The 16436-nt window shown below is 41.2% G+C and overlaps 1 protein-coding gene and 1 long non-coding RNA gene across 2 annotated transcripts; both read right to left on the reverse strand.

The window, feature by feature from the left end:
- Positions 1–9755: 9755 nt before the first annotated feature.
- Positions 9756–10613, reverse strand: LOC110931287. The gene is made up of 2 exons (XM_022174688.1): positions 10322–10613; positions 9756–10225 (listed from the first exon to the last, which is right to left on the reverse strand). Exons 1-2 carry the CDS (start codon positions 10611–10613, stop codon positions 9756–9758), a joined length of 762 nt encoding a protein of 253 aa, XP_022030380.1.
- A 5007-nt stretch (positions 10614–15620) lies between these two features.
- Positions 15621–16212, reverse strand: LOC118491147. The gene is made up of 3 exons (XR_004890597.1): positions 16052–16212; positions 15806–15852; positions 15621–15729 (listed from the first exon to the last, which is right to left on the reverse strand). It is a non-coding gene; the product is annotated as an uncharacterized LOC118491147 (long non-coding RNA).
- Between the last annotated feature and the right edge of the window lie 224 nt (positions 16213–16436).

The raw sequence follows: 16436 nt of genomic DNA on the forward strand, positions 1-16436 counted from the left end.
TGAAGGAGGAGATTCGAATCCCACCATTGTAGGATAAATAAGGAGTTCAATTAATAAATGGATTCACCTAATCTTGGTTTATTGTTATTTATTTATTTATTTATTTATATTAAGTTTGGATAAATACGGTTACTACATGAAATTACCCGTAGTGGCGGATTTAAAACGAGACTCTCAAAATCCAAATCAGTGGTAGTCGGTCTTTTAAAATCCAATATTTTACACTCAAGAAAACAATTCGGAACTTTTCGGTAAAATTAACACTACGAGCAAAAAATCAGTGAGGGCGGGCATCCCCGAGGCCACCAATAACCTCCGCTGATTCTCGGGATAAGATTTTGAACTAAAGTCTAAAGTTAAGTCTACAAAATACTTTTAAACTTTTTATAACGGCTACCTCATATACTTTAACCTAATTCAAAATTTTAATATTTGTCATTAGACTAGAACCTTCAAACTTGCGCGCCCTTGATACCGTAAGTCTAAAAACTTGCTTATAATGAAATGAAGATTTTTTTATAGTAACTTCAATGACCATCTTATCTGGTTCTTTTTTATAGACAAGATTCACAAGAAAAGAATACATCTAGCTAAATGTGATTGATAGATATCGGCCTGAACCCCCCCCCCCCCCACCTCACCCACCAACACGTGCGTGTTTAAGAAAACCCAAATTCATCCCAAAACCCGATGAGCTGGCAAAGACAAACAACTCGTGAGGCCCGCCCACCACATCGGATATACTAGTTTAAAGGAAACAAAAGGGACACCCTGTAAATGATGTCCAGCCAATGACGTTCCGCAGATTACTACACCCTGAATCTCCACTAGCGGAGAAACCAAGAGGACAGTTGATAGCGACGCCTGGCCAATCATGTCGCAGCGCCCGACCCCACCTTGGGAGCGGGTGCCGCGAGCCTGACTGGTGGTATCGGTGTTTATTAAATTTGCAACAGAATTAAATCATCAGGATCGTAGTTAGGAAATAATTTCAGAGTTTGTAAAACACCAAACTTTTTATATTAAACAAATGAGCTAAGACCCATATTTTATTTATAATGTATTTATAGGGATAAATCCTAGTTGCTGAAAACATAATTTCCTTCTTTTATTTAGGTAACTATAGCCATTTTATTTAAACCTTCAGTGCTCCACAACTGGCTTTTAATAGCTTCACATCAAGTTACCTGAAACGCGTTTTGAAAACATTTTATCAACAAGAAATACTGCCTAATATATTCCATTTTGTAAAAAGACACATTGTTACATTTTACAGTATCAAGATGGAGATTACAATGTTTTTATCCAACAAAAACTCCAAGTTACTTGTCACTCGACGGATCTGTGACTATGGTCATATCACTCATTGGCTAACCCTTTATCCAATGGTGGAGTTACATCAAGTAATGTATACAAAACCCCATAATACCAGCAGTAATTTGTAGAATACAAAGACTCGATCACTGTAAATATAACTGAAAAATATTTAAAGTTTTGTAAAGCAGTTAATAAAAAGAGAATGATTCACTTTGTAAACTTAGGTTTTAGTATAAACTTCCTGGTAATATTTTCTGATGATTTTCCTGAGTTCCTAATAAAAATATACATTGCACGTGTGTTAGTATAATAACCCAATTCAACTTTATCAATACATCACGAGATCAGAACCCTAAGGTAGTTTAGAAAGCATAGCCTTTATCAGGCAGCGCTTTCGCATCCGTTGCTAGGTTCAAGATCGATTGGACAGGGTATCGAATCAGTGATCAGAGGTTAAACACTTACAACGGGGCAGAGCTTTGTGAATTTAGGGGTATTGGGGTATATATTTTCGTTCAGAATGTTGAGAGAAAGAAAAGAAATTGAGCGAGTTTGAACTGCAGCTCTGATGCTCTATTTATACGAATTTTGAGACCCTCTCGCGGCCCGCAACAACCCCAAGCTAATCCTTTCGCGGCCCGCGAGACACTCTAGCTAGGGCTTAGGTGTGACTAGTCATCAATATAGGAGTGACACGTGGACGACACGTGTCCCAAGACGTGACCGGAAAGTTATAGCCCTTTCACGCCCCTCGAAAGGTTTCCCCCTTCGTTTGTCGCGGCCCGCAACAGACACATAATTATTATTTTTTTTCATTTTTTCAAACTAAATAACATTAAGAGAGTTCGGTTTTTCGATTACGGAGTGTTTTAGGACATTTTTGAAGGCTGTTATATCCTCCCTACCTTGTTTTAAATCTCGTCCTCGGGATTCACTGGAATAGGTAAGGATACTTCCTTTTCATTTCAGATTCCAATTCCTATGTGTATTCTGCCCCTCTTTTCGAGTCCCACCTTACTTTGATGAGAACTAATCTCTTGTGTAACACCTCGAAAATTCCTGTCCATTGAAATAAAGACACGTGTCATGAGAGACAGACGTGTTAGGAAAACCGGATCAGATAAAAAGATGTACGGTAGGATTTTAGTAAAAAGGGCGTTATGTTATTAAAATACCTCTGAACGACCCAAGGGCGACATGTTATTAAATCACCTCTGAGCGACCCAAATTTTTATAAATCCCAAGATCCTTAAACCGTTAGATAAACATCTTATAGAATAACCGGTTGTTTCCAAATAAATAAGGTTTCATCCTTTATATGGACTTAGGATTATCAGGGTGGTTACTACTAAAATGCTGACTAAAACCTTTGAAAAAGGGGAATCAAAGATAGTTATTTAGTTTGTCCAATTTCCATGAGAAAACCAAGACTTGTTCTTGATAATTCCGTCAAAGTTAAAGCATGCCATAAGAGTCCAAGGTATCAAAGTTCATGCAAGCATGCAAAATCTGAATTAGTGGACCCTACACTGCAGTAAAGGCATGATGTTTCGGCATTTCAAGGTTGCATGGTCAAGACTTAAAAGTTTTAAAAATTTTGTCCTCTGACCATCGGTTACGGACCGCAAGGCTCTAGGCTTACGGTCCGTAAGGAAGGTACCTGGGCATTTTCAGCAAAGGTCGGTTACGGAACGTAGCCATTTCAGCATACGGTCTGCAAGAGGTGCTTACGGACCGCAAGGCCTATAGCTTACGGTCCGTAAGACTGTCGCTGGCAGCAAGTTTTGGACAGCTGCCTGTTCAACCCGTTACACCGACTTAGAATGATGGTTTTTGAAATCAGGGGCTTGCTAGGCAGTATTTAGCCCTCTAGGGACACCTGGGATGATCCCCCAACCTTTGTAGAGTTGCTTGTCTCAATCTTGGACCATTTAGTTCACTATATAAGGGCATGAGGTGGTGACCATTTCATTTGCTCATTTGAAACATTGGTTCAAGACTTCTCTGGAGCTTCCCTGGACAGCAACCAACTTTCATTAGGTCCCTAATCCTTATTAGGACTCTTGTAAGTGCCCTTAACCTCCCTTAATCCATTCTAGCTTAGTTAATTAGCTAAAAGTCAAACCGTCGTAATTAAGGTTTGACTTCGTGATTAATTAAAATGTGCTCTGTCAAATCACGAATTAAAGATACCTTTAAGTAGGTAATTATGTGGGTAACAAACCCTTAAAAGGGTATTTTCAGATTCCCACTCTAAGCATGTCAATTGTCGAGTCAAAGCTAACTTTAAAAAGTCAACAGAATGCTTAAATCCAAATTAACTTATAATTAGCAATGTAGGATGCATGCAACCTGTTTTAACATTAATATAACTTGGTAAATAATGTAAGAACATGTTCCAACATGTTCAACTCGACAATTTTCTGTTTAGACCCGATTTGGAACCGGAAGTCGCATAGTTTGACTTTCGCTTTGACTTTCAGTTCCGGCCCGGTTTAGTCATGATTAAGATTGCCATAGAACTCCTTTTGGACCTAATAACATGTTAGTATATCCTCCTGTGATTATACAACTTGGTTCATTAGATATCTTGATCGTATGCATGTTTCCGTTAAATGCCCATATGTTGACCATTATGCCCAAATGTCCATAAATCATGATTTTTGAGAATAAAAAGGGGTAGACATCTTAGTTGCTGAATTATAAACTCGTACCCAAAATTTGACATCAGTTTGAGGTCTAGATTAAGAGTTATGCTCATATAAGGTTTAATACCTACTGATATAATTAGTAAAATTTTATATCATAACAGTAAACTAAGGTTGAGAACTCAGGTTTCCGTTTTGACCTTTTAAGTTTATGTGAAATTACCAAAATGCCCTTATGAGGCGTAAAGTGAGTTGAAAATCATTTGGGGCATAATAGGACATATCTTACTGATATTACAATATATTTGGTGCATATAATCTCAGGAAACTTGTATATGACTTATATGGTTGCCCGTTACGCACTTTCGCGTTCGGATCGGCTTATGTAACTACTTTACGCACATTAGCCGAAACGGGCCAAACCGTATCATCTTAGTCTCTAAATTCAGAATGTATTTAGTTTACCCATAATATACAAGTCTCCAAACTTGTCGGGTCTAAATCACATTCTTTTCCCGGTTTTCGCCTTCCTCGCGATTAAACCATAATTATCCTTCGAAACTAACCGGTCTAAGCTTAGGCTATGTTAAAAGACCCGTTAGGATTCTAATAGGTTATTATAAACCTTCGTTCCAGAATAGGAGACCAGTAAAAGACCCTTGCATTTGCTTTTGTGGTTTATACTTGCTCAGGTAAATACTTTTAACTTATTTTCCCTTATATGGGCTTGGGGGTACGGTATATAAAATATCGCTTGGTCGGGCAATTGACCCTAACTCATTAGTAGTTGGGTATTATCAATGTGACCCGTTTGAAAACTAGTTTTGTTTGTTTTACGCCTTTGGGAGTTTAATGACCATGTCCCGGATATCCTTGGCATCATTTTAAGAAATGACCACGACCTTGACACCCGGGTGTAGGCGTACACCCGGTAATGTGTCCATATTTATTAAGGTATAAACGTTGGCTTCCCGCCGCGGATTTATACTGAGTGGTGTGTCCATTAACCTTAAACCCGGCACGACCCGGGCGACTGAACGCATAACGAACACGTAATTCTTTTACAAGTTAACTATGATTAATTATTCCCAAGTTATAAAAAGTTTTGTGCCTTGTGCATTCAAACCAATTTTCTAAATGTTTTCAAAATGAGTCAGTTAAATTGTATTTACCAGTGCAAACTGACGTATTTTCCCCAAAAAGATTAAGTGCAGGTTCTACACGGAATAGGCTGGCTTTTCCTTAGCATCATAGAGTCTCGCAAGCTTTGGGATGCATTTATCTGTTGAACAATTACCTCTTTTATTCCGATCCGCCTGTGGATCTATTTCGACTACTTGTGATACTTAGATATTACATTTGATGGTTGAAGTAAATCTATTTTTATTGCTTTCGCTGTGTATTATAATTTGTGCTGTTTGACAATGATGATATCAACTACGTCACGATAATCCCCCACCGGGCCCACCGATGACACGTGGAAATTTGGGGTGTGACATCTTGTGCTTGAGATTCTTGATCTTTCTATCTTCAATTTGTATTGGCTTTTCTACAAACTTAAGCTTTTCATTTACATCTATATCTTGAAGAGGTATCACCAATGATTCACCGGCTAAGCATTTCTTTAGATTAGATACATGAAATACATCATGTACTCCTGCCATCTCTTCCGTCATCCCATTCCAATTCCATTAAAGCCACAATCACGGACCTTGCGGACAAGGTCCAATCTAAGGGGGGAAATTATTACGACCCTCGATCCCGGACCCCAAGCCCCATCGGTTGTGAAGAAACACCAAGCTAATCTGGTGATTAGTTTTTGGTATGTGCCTCAACAAATAAGGTTAATCTTCTTGTGTTCTCCAAGCTGTGGTGATGATCTTCCTGCAAAACACTAAACACCCCGTTAAGCTTGTTAAGAGGAAGGGAATAGGGAGGTTCTCCTCTTAACCACTCTCTGGCATGAGAATAAATATATGTTTTGAGGAAATAAGTGTGTGATTAGTAGTGAGAGAGCAAGGAACAGAGTGCTTAAACCTATAGGTTAAGGCTCCTATTTATAGCCAGAGTAGTGAGGAAGGAGATGGGCTGATAGGGGTGTTCTTCGGGTTATTTTTTCGGGTTTCGGGTTTTTCGGGTCGGGTTTTTCGGGTTTTTTGTTAGGAAAAAGTGACCCGATAACCAACCCATTTAAAAGTTCGGGTTGTTCGGGTATGGGTTATTCGGGTTCGGGTTAGTTCGGGTCGGGTTGCTTGGTTTTCGGGTTTAGATGTAAAATGAAAAAAAGAATTTTTTTATAGAAAATATCATCAAATATATCATGTTGTTAAAAAAAAATATCATCACAATTCAAACATCATTTAACAATATGGTATGATAATATTTAAAAGTCTCAAAACTTATTGTTTCAAAGACAAAACAGTCCAAATCAAATTGCATCTATAAAAAAAGACAACTAATGTTCGGGTTTTTATTCGGGTTTCAAGTTTCGGGTTATTCGGGTCGGGTTGTTCGGGTTTTTGGTTGGGAAAAAGTGACCCGATAACCGACCCATTTAAGGTTTGGGTTGGTCGTGTTTTGGGTTGTTCGGGTTCGGGTTTTTTGGTTATTCTCTAATTCGGGTTCGGGTGACTTCGAATTCGGGTCAGTTTTCGGGTTTCGGATAAAAATGAACAGCCCTAGCTGATGGGCCTTAGGCCTGGAGTCGACAACAAGGAATATCCATCTTATCCCCTCTGCAACAACCGTTAGTACTTCTAGGTGAGGATGGAGTTGGTGCACGTTGAATGGATCCACGTGTCCTGACCGTTGTCCTTGTTGTCTCTCTGTCATCAGCGGCTGAGTGGAGATCGTGGAGCAGATGTCGGCGCACGCTGATCGGTGCCACGTATGCATCCTCGTGTACCTTCCTGTCTCCTGTACGATTTTTAATCGTGGAGCACGATCGAATACAGCCTGTTGGATGCTCATTGGTCCACTGTTCTGACACTCATACCTTTGGTACTTGCCCTTAGATGACCTGCGCTTATGCCCTCCACGCGACCCCTGGGGAAAACCCATGTAGCCGGCGCGGAAGATAATGTGTTCCCAAATGAACTTGCATAGGATCATCGCCGATGTTGAAGCCAAGGCCTTTGCTTCCACCCATTTCGTGATGTAATCAATGGCTACAATGATGAACTTAACCGGAGGTGCCTCAGGAAAAGGTCCCACCATATCAGTGCCCCATTGCTGGAAGGGTCATGCCGTTGAAACTGGGATCAAGTCGTTCGTTGGCCGTAGTGTTTTTGGCGCATGCCTTTGACAAGCATCACATTTGCGCAATTCATTCATGGCATCCACATGCATGCCCGGCCAATAGTATCCATCATTCATAATTTTTGCCACGACCATGCGCGGCCCAGCGTGTATCCCACAAATACCTTCGTGAATCTCCCGGATCGGGTATTTTGCATCTTGTGGGTTCACCCAGCGCAACAGTGGACCCAAGTATGACCTTCTGTATAGGATGCCTCCGTTCATTTGGTAAAACAAAGCCTTGTTTTGGATCTTTCGAGCTTCTTCTTTGTTCTCCGAGAGGATCCCCGCATGCAAGTACTGTATGATAGGCTTCATCCATGAGGATGACCCTATTTCTATGACGCTGACTTGGTACAACAGGGCAGAGGGGTTTTTCAGGAGCTCAATTCTAACATCTTTTGCATGATGCTGAAATGCTATTGAGGCCAATTTACTGAGCGCGTCTGCTGGTTTGTTCTCGCTGCGGTTGATGTGAACAACTTTGAACGAACTGAACTGTTGGATTAACTCTTTCGCCTGCTCAAGATAGAGCGCCATCACTTCACCCTTCGCATCGTACAATCCATTGATTTGGCTGGCGACCAAAAGAGAGTCTACATGCGCTTGTAAATTCTTTGCGTCCATTTTGATGGCTAGGCACAGGCCTGCCAGGAAAGCTTCATATTCAGCCTTATTGTTGGTATTTTTGAAATCCATCCTGATTGCATAAGTGAATTCATGTTTCTCGGGGCTAACTAAGCGTAAACCTTCACCTGCGTCGTCTTCATTTGATGCACCATCGGTGAACAAAATCCAAAGTTCATCCGATGTGCCTTGTGAGGGCTTCTCAACTGTCTCGCATTCTTGTATCTTGTCTGCAGAGACCTCTGTGATGAAGTCTGCTAGGACTTGACCTTTAATTCCTGGGCGTGGCCTGTAAACAATGTTGTGGCCTCCTAACTCAATCGCCCACTTTTCCAATCTTCCCGAGATCCCGGGCTTTTGGAGAATGTTACTATATGAAAATTGGTAAGGACAATGATTACATGACCTGTAAAATATCTGCGCAGCCATCATAAAGCGTGCACCAGAGTGAGGACTAACTTTTCCATTATTGAGTAGCGTGTTTCCGGATCGGTTAGCATTCTGCTCACATAATAAATTGGAGTCTGCACTCCCTCCCTTTCTACAAGTAACACTTAGTGAACTGCCTTGTCCCAAGTGGACAAGTACAGTATAAGGGGCTCCTTCTCAAGCGGTGCTGTTAGGGTGGGGAGTTGTATCAGGCACTCCTTCATTTGTTGGAAAGCTATCTCGGCTTCTATTGTCCATTTGAACTCGTTCTTCTTCACACAATTGCGCAGGGTGCTAATGAAAGGAAAAGACTTTGCAGCATGATTTGACAGGAATCGATTGAGCGCGGCCAGGAGGCTGGCTAGCCTTTGCATCTCCTTGATGGTGCGCGAATATGGCATCCTCTCTATAGCTTAAACTTTCTCTGGGTTGACTTTGAAACCGCCCTTAGTGACCATGAATCCCAGGAACTTGCCTTCTTCCATCCCAAAAGAACATTTGCTCGGATTGAGCTTCATGTTTATGCTTCGTAGGGAGTTGAAAGTTTTCTCGATGTCTATTAGCATTTGATCTTCTTGAGGACTTTTAATCACCAAGTCGTCGATGTACACTTCAATGTGTTTCCCAATATCATCACCAAAAGTTTTGTCCATCAGACGCTGGTAGGTCGCGCCAGCATTGCGGAGCCCAAAGGGCATCTTGGTGTAACAGAACATACCGATTTCTATGCGAAATGCGGTTTTGTCTTCATCTTCTAGGGCCATTTGGACTTGATGATAGCCCTTGTAACAATCCAAGAAACATTTCCATCGGAATGGCGCGAGAGAGTCTATTTTCTTATCAATCTCGGGCAGGGAATAGCAATCTTTCGGGCATGTCTTGTTGATATCTTTATAATCGACACACATGCTCCACCCTAGACTTCTCGACCATGATTGGGTTTGCCACCTAGGTCTGATAGCACACCTTGCGCAAGATACCTGCCTTCAGCAACTCGTAAACTTGCTCGTTCATCGCCTTTGTCTTTTCGGACCCCAGGCTATGCTTTCATTGCACTTTCGGCTCGACTGATGGGAAAGTGTTTAAGCAATGCTCAGTAATGTCGTGCGGGACACCGGTCATGTTTGACGGTGTCCAGGCGAATATATCCATATTCTTGAAGAGCAGATGCTTTAAATGTGACCTGATGCTTGTAGATATCGTGTGACCGATCGTCACTGTTTGCTCTGGGTACTTGCGATTCAGGATCCACTTTTCTAGTTCTGTTGGAGGCGTAACCTTGCTGGCCGAGCCTCATCAGTTGCCATGACTTCTTTTCTTGAGTAGATAATTGCCACCCCCGTTTCCGTTGGGAAACCGATAGCCGAGTGTGGGGTGGATGTTACCATGCTCATTTCACCCTGTGTTTCTCTTCCAATCAAGACATCATCTCTTGATTTAACTGGCAGGACCATGAAGTTGACGTTGGTCGTACTTTCTATGTATCTGGAGCGTCTCTTTGCGCACATTCTTCACTAAGTGACCAAATTTTCCACTTTTGAGAGCCTTCTCGATCTCTTGGCGCAAGCTGAAGCAGTCATCGGTCAGATGGCCTGTGTCTTTGTGGAAATCACAATATAAATTAGGGTCTTGACCCTTCTTGCTTGACATGGGCTTGGGAGCTTTAAAATCATGGTTCTCCGTCATAAGAACCTCCTTAGGTGGCTTATTTAACGGAGTCCAGTGTTTCTCCCTATTCTCATTTTTCACCGCCTTGCGGTATCCGATTTTGTCTATCGCGTCGCACACATCTTCCTTGAATCGAGGCCTTTCTTCGTAACCGCTGGACTGGTTTGTCTTCCACCTAGGTTTTTTGTTCTTGTTGCGTCTGTTCGATTCACGCGCATTGGTTCTAGAATAGCGATCTTCTGAACAATAACTAGACTAGCCACCAGTCAGTGACTCTTCTGGTTGCGTGATCACCTTGGTTGCTGCCATCAGTTTGTCTCATTCTTTGGGCATACCGTCTCTGCCCGTGATACTCTGGATTAGACTATCACAACGGATTGCCTTCTTAAAGTGGGTGCGCATCAGATCTTCGCTCACGCCACCAGTTTCTAAACACTCCATGTTAAAGCAAGTGATAAAATCTTCCAAACCTTCGTTCTCTCGTCGCCAGATGTCCATAACTTCAGATGTATCGCGTCTGTATCGCCTTTGCTGGCTAAAGTGGGCTAGGAATTGTCCTTGTAAATCGATCCATGATTTGATTCTTCCTGCGGGGAGGCTGTCGAACCATGCGCAAGTAGCTCCCATGAGTGTTTGTACGAAAAGATGGCACCACATAGGCATGGTCCATCTGCCTACTACACTAACACTTGTAAGCAGCTGAACGTGATCATCTGGATCAGTCAGACTGTTAAACTTACCCACAGTCTGTGGAAGCTTGGCTTTCTCTAGTGGAGCTAGAGCGATGTTTCGGAAGAATTTGGAATGCTCAACTGCAGTCGCTGGCCTATAAACAAGGCTGAAGTCATGCTCTGCCGCTTCGTTATACGTAATGCGCGACCTTGGTTTGTACGACTCATGGTTCTTCTACAGACGGTTGAAAACTGAAAAGCTTTCTTCTTGACGGTATGTGGAATCATTCTCATATGTGTTGTTCTCCCATTCATCATTGAAGTTGCGCGGCCCGAGCCGGCTACTTAATGGACGTCTTTGCTGCACATGAGATGGATATTAATAATAATTGTCTGTTTCATCGTAAGTGTCGCACGTGTCATGCGCGCTCTATCTTCTTTGTGAAGCGGGTCTGTCATGCTGCCTTTGTACATGCTCTTGAGGAGGTGTCTGATGCGCCCCCTGCCTAGGTGCAGGAGTTGCCACAAGAGATGGTTTCGTCTGCGCTTGAAGGATTGCATGTTGTGCGCTCAACTGCGCGTACACGAGATTCAAGGTTGCTTGGTTCTTGGCATACCAGGAAGCGAGTGTCTCCCCCTCTAGAAAACCCAACAACGTGGATACATTCGATGGTGCTGGAGATGACGGGCCAGCGCCGTGACTTGTTGGGGTAACCGTTTGGGTGGTGCGAACACCACTTGCGTGTTCTCCTTCGGTGAACTCGTCAATAGGTAGGCTCTGGACGTGCGATATTGCCTCTACCGTGCCTACTTGAGAACGTGTCCCGGAGCCAAAGTCTGGGATTCCCTGATCAGCCATTGGTCGAGGGAACAGAATAGCTCAGAAAAAAGAAGATGAAATTGATTGTAAAAATCAGTGGGCGCCAATGAAGAAACACCAAACTAATCTGGTGATTAGTTTGTGGTATGTGCCTCAACAAATAAGATTAATCTTCTTGTCTTCTCCAAGCTGTGGTGATGATCTTCCTGCAAAAAACTAAACACCCCATTAAGCTCGTTAAGAGGAGGGGAATAGGGGGACTCTCCTCTTAACCACTCTCTAGCGTGAGAATAAGTATATGTTTTGAGGAAATAAGTGTGTGATTAGCAGTAAGAGAGCAAGGAACAAAATGGTTAAACCTGTAGGTGAAGGCTCCTATTTAGAGCCGGAGTAGTGAGGAAGGAGATGGGCTGATGGGCCTTGGGTCTGGAGTCGACAACAAGGAATATCCATTTTGTCCCCTCTGCAACAACCGTTAGTGCTTCTGGGTGAAGATGGAGTTGGCGCACGTTGAATGGATCCACGTGCCCTGACCATTGTCCTTGTTGTCTCTCTGTCATCAGCGGCTGAGTGGAGATCGTGGAGCAGATGGCGGCGTACGCTGATTGGTGCCACGTATGTATCCTTGTTTACCTTCCTGTCTCCTGTACGATTGTTAATCGTGGAGCACGATCGAGTACAGCCTGTTGGACGCTCATTGGTCCACTGCTCTACCACTCATATCTTTGGTACTTGCCCTAAGATGACCTGTGCTTCTGTCCTCCGCGCGACCCCTGGGGAAAACCCATGTAGTCGGCGCAAGGTCCAGGAAGCTAAGTGTGAAATCTGGTCTCGTCTTTGGTTAGACCTTGCGCGTGACCTAGGTTTCACCTGATTGGTCGGCGCGAGGTTGAGAAAGTTGCCAGATTAGTATAATAGGAGTATGGTTCTGCGCACGACCTGATTGGTCGACGCATGTTTTTGAGACCATACCCCTTCAGGTTGTCAGAAGTTCACAGCCCAAAGAAGAGCTCAAGCCCAATGTTAAGGCTTGCACACCTGGGCCAGTCGAACTCCATGATCTGCAAAACTGTATTGAACAAGAATGGGTCAAACCCCACTTACTTTTCACGTCGCATGCATGAAAAATCATTAGTAGTTTAATTGCATTATTTCTCCATGTAATCAGTAATCTTGGAGAATTACCCACTCAACGGGTACATAATATGAACAAAGGATCAAAGATCTTTGGAAAAGGTTGTTAGATTAAATGCTTCGAAATAGATTTATTGACTTTTGCATTTTCTTACCTTTTTTCAGTATGGACAGAATAGAATTTAGGTTAGCTTAATTAGGTTTTGATGAATAACAACATTTTTTCTATAATGTGTGACAATTGACAAAGGTGTATCAATATTTGTAGTTATGTTGGAACAATGTTTATGATACTGGTTGATTTTGATACACAGGGCACATATATATGCATTTATGTGAAACATTTAACTTTTAAGGTGCGCTAATAATTTTTATTGTGCGGATGAATGTTAGTTTAGTTATCCGTTGGGTGGTGGTGGGTGGCGGTGGTGGCCGCTTGTAATAATAACAAAACCAGTCATTGACGACAGGGAGGAAAAGTGCAAGAAAAAAGAAGCAGAGGATGTCAAAACCCAAAGTTTTTGAAATCGGGAAGCAAAGTGAATTTTGTCCTAAACCACAGGGAGGCAAATTGTAATTTACTCTAATGTTAATAAAATAAAATAAAATAAAATTTAATCAATTTATGAATTATAATAAATATTTCTAAAAGTAGTTTTTCTCAATTTTATGATTTACTATTATATAAATTTAAGGTTTAGATCTTAAGTGTCTCAAACAAAGATTTACTTTGACTTACTCAATTTCTTCTCTTTTTCATTTGCTAATTAATTTTTCCTAGCTTATAGAAGGTCAATGTCATTTGCTGATCTGCATTATAAATATTTGTATTTGACAATATATATAGATGCCTTGTATTTTTCATACTGGTTATATTTTTTACAATGACACCATATATTTTCGAAAAAAAAGCATGTTCAGCATGTATGCAGGACAAGTATGCTTGAAAAAATAAGCTCTAACAAGTATGATGAAAAGAAATATTTATTCAATTTTAGGGTTATACGTTCATTTGATATGACTCTTGTAATCCAAACTTAACCAAACTAGATACGAGTTCATGGAACTTCAAAATTCAGTTTAGATTCAAAAATAAGCTGAGCTTGAATTTGAGCCTGTTTGAAAAACACCAAAGAATCAAATTTCAATTTATAATTAGAACTCATAACATATAGAGTAAATTACAAGTTTTGTCCTTTATGTTTGTCCCAAATTTCAGGCGCTGTCCTTTACCTTTAAAATTGATGAGTTTTGTCCTTAACGTTTCAAAATTTTGCACGTTATGTCCTTTAAGGCAAACCCAGTTAATTTTTTTTGTTAAATTTGGCCATCTGCTTTGCATATGAGGGCATGGTTGTCATTTCATCTTATCAGAGACCATTGTGTAAAAGAACTTATCTTCAAGGACTATTGTGTAAGTATAAAAAAGATATTTACTCATAAAAATATATTTAAAAAACAAACCTGGCCTTCTCTCTCCCAAAACCACCTCCACACCGTCACTCTCTCTCTCCTCTCCCCCTCTCTCTCACCTGCCGCCACCTCCCACCACCACCTTGCATAACCCACCTCCACACCATCTTCTCCTCCGTCGCTCTGCTCTCTCTCACCTGCCGCCACCGCCATCTTTTCCGTCGCTCTGCTCCTCCGTCTTCTCCGGCGACATCACCGTCGCTCTGCTCCTCCGTCTTCTCCGGCGACAACCAACCTCCGATGTCTCTCTCAGTACGGCGGCAATAGGATTTGGTGTATATATCTCTGTCGTACATCTTTCTCTCTCTATTTCTCTCTATGGTTTGAACAATTTCTAGGGTTTGATGAAGATTTGGGGTTGGTGCGGTGGGGTTGGGGGTGCTGCAGTGTGGTTGACAGAGAAAAAAGGTGGGTGGATGTGGTGGACGGTGGTGGTTATGATTGAAGGTGGGTGGTTACAGGTGAGGGTGGGTGTGGGTTTTGAATGTGATCTGGTGGGTGGGTTTTGAATGATGGATGTGGTTTAGGGTGCAACTGGAACATTTGTGGGTTGATTGACAGTTGGGAAAACTTAGCAGCATCTCTATTTAGCTTTGCGGTATTGATTTTCAAACGTTGCACCTCTGCTGTCAAAGCTTCGTTTAAAGCTTCCATAAAAGTAAGAGGTTGACCAAATTGTCATGTCAGTGGTTTAAAGATTTGGTGTTATTTCTATTGTATAAAATTTTAGAAGGATGAAGATCTTGTTTCTTCTATTATCAACTCTATAATTCCAAAGTGTAACCTTCTAACAGAAACTTGTTAAATCCAAAATCAGGGATGATAAACTGTGGTGAATAGAATTCATCAGTGAGCCCGTTTGATGTTGAAGGGAAGGAAAATGGATATGCAACAGTGTCGCCCTGTTGACTCGAAAAGTGTTGGTCAAACTTCAACTCTACATTTCCTGGGATACCAAAGGATATCGATGATTCGGGCAGACTGGCTGTTAGAAGGGAAATTGTTGAATTTTGGAGGATGAGGTTGCCGGAATTGGTGAGATCGGCGGTTGTGACGGTGGTGGTGGAGAGGAGGAGGTGATGGTGGTGTATAAATTTGGTACAAAATAGTCCCTGAATATTTTTTTTTTACAAAATAGCCCTTGGAAAGGTGTAATGACAAAAATGCCCTCATGTGCAAGGCACATGACCATACTTAACCAAAAAATCTAACTGGGTTTAGCCTAAAGGACATAACGTGCAGGATTTTGAAACGTTAAGGACAAAACTTGTCAATTTTAAAGGTAAAGGACAGCGCCTGAAATTTGGGACAAACATAAAGGACAAAACTTGTAATTTACTCTAACATATATTCTTCTTCATGATCTGCAACAGCTTCTGTGATTTGTCCTTTAATCCATTTCTTCATCTCCTTGTTCTTTGAATTCATTATCCGAGCTTTGCATATCTTGTTTGTTCTCAAGATCTCCTTCGCCCCTTTTGATACATTATTGCACTTGTAACATTCACAATCCTTCGTTGGTATCGTATCTTGTATTATTGGCCTCAAATAATCTTCAGTGACCGATTTTTCATTTTCATCTTGATAAACTTCAAGCTCCACTTTTAGTAGGTCCAAATCCTGGCATTTACAAGATACCTCTTCTCTACAAAATATCAAGTGATCATATCAATTTCAAGTAAGTAAACCGACATGTCCATCAAATAAATACGACAACTTACTGTAACATATTGACAACATGGCCACGATCCGTGAGGAACTCCTGCAACTATAAACGGAAAAAAGTCATAATGTGGATTGATTTTTTTCTTAGGAGGTGTTTGGGATCATAGTTGCAAACCGATTATCAGATTATGTGATATTCCAAATATCGGATAATAGTTTTGTAGCGCTTTAATCCCAAACACTACTTTATCAAGAAAACTACTGCCATTATGCAATTAGATCATTAGATGTAGGATAACTACCAAAAAGTTCTCCGTTGCTTCTTCATCCAGTCTCTTTGACTCTTTTACCAACTCTTCCATCTGGCTTTTTTGGTATGCAAGTGCCACTTCTTTTTCTAACTTCTCTTTATCGACCGCTTCCTTTTTAATTAAAGCTGAAGTTAATCTTTTCTCCAGGGATTTAAGCATCTAATTAAAAAAAGATTGACGGTAATTAAATTAAACGATATGTAACGACTTCAATACAAGTGCTAATTACTTAATTAATAAAACATATTTGTTAAAAAAATGGTACCTTATCAATAGTTGCAACACATCCATCTCCTTCATCCAAAACACCAAATACACGGAATTGAAGCTCATCCATTTTAGCAGCTAAATCATATTTCTTTGTATATACTTCTCT

The sequence above is a fragment of the Helianthus annuus genome, chromosome 4 (assembly GCF_002127325.2).
Source record: "Helianthus annuus cultivar XRQ/B chromosome 4, HanXRQr2.0-SUNRISE, whole genome shotgun sequence".
Lineage (NCBI taxonomy): Eukaryota > Viridiplantae > Streptophyta > Magnoliopsida > Asterales > Asteraceae > Helianthus > Helianthus annuus.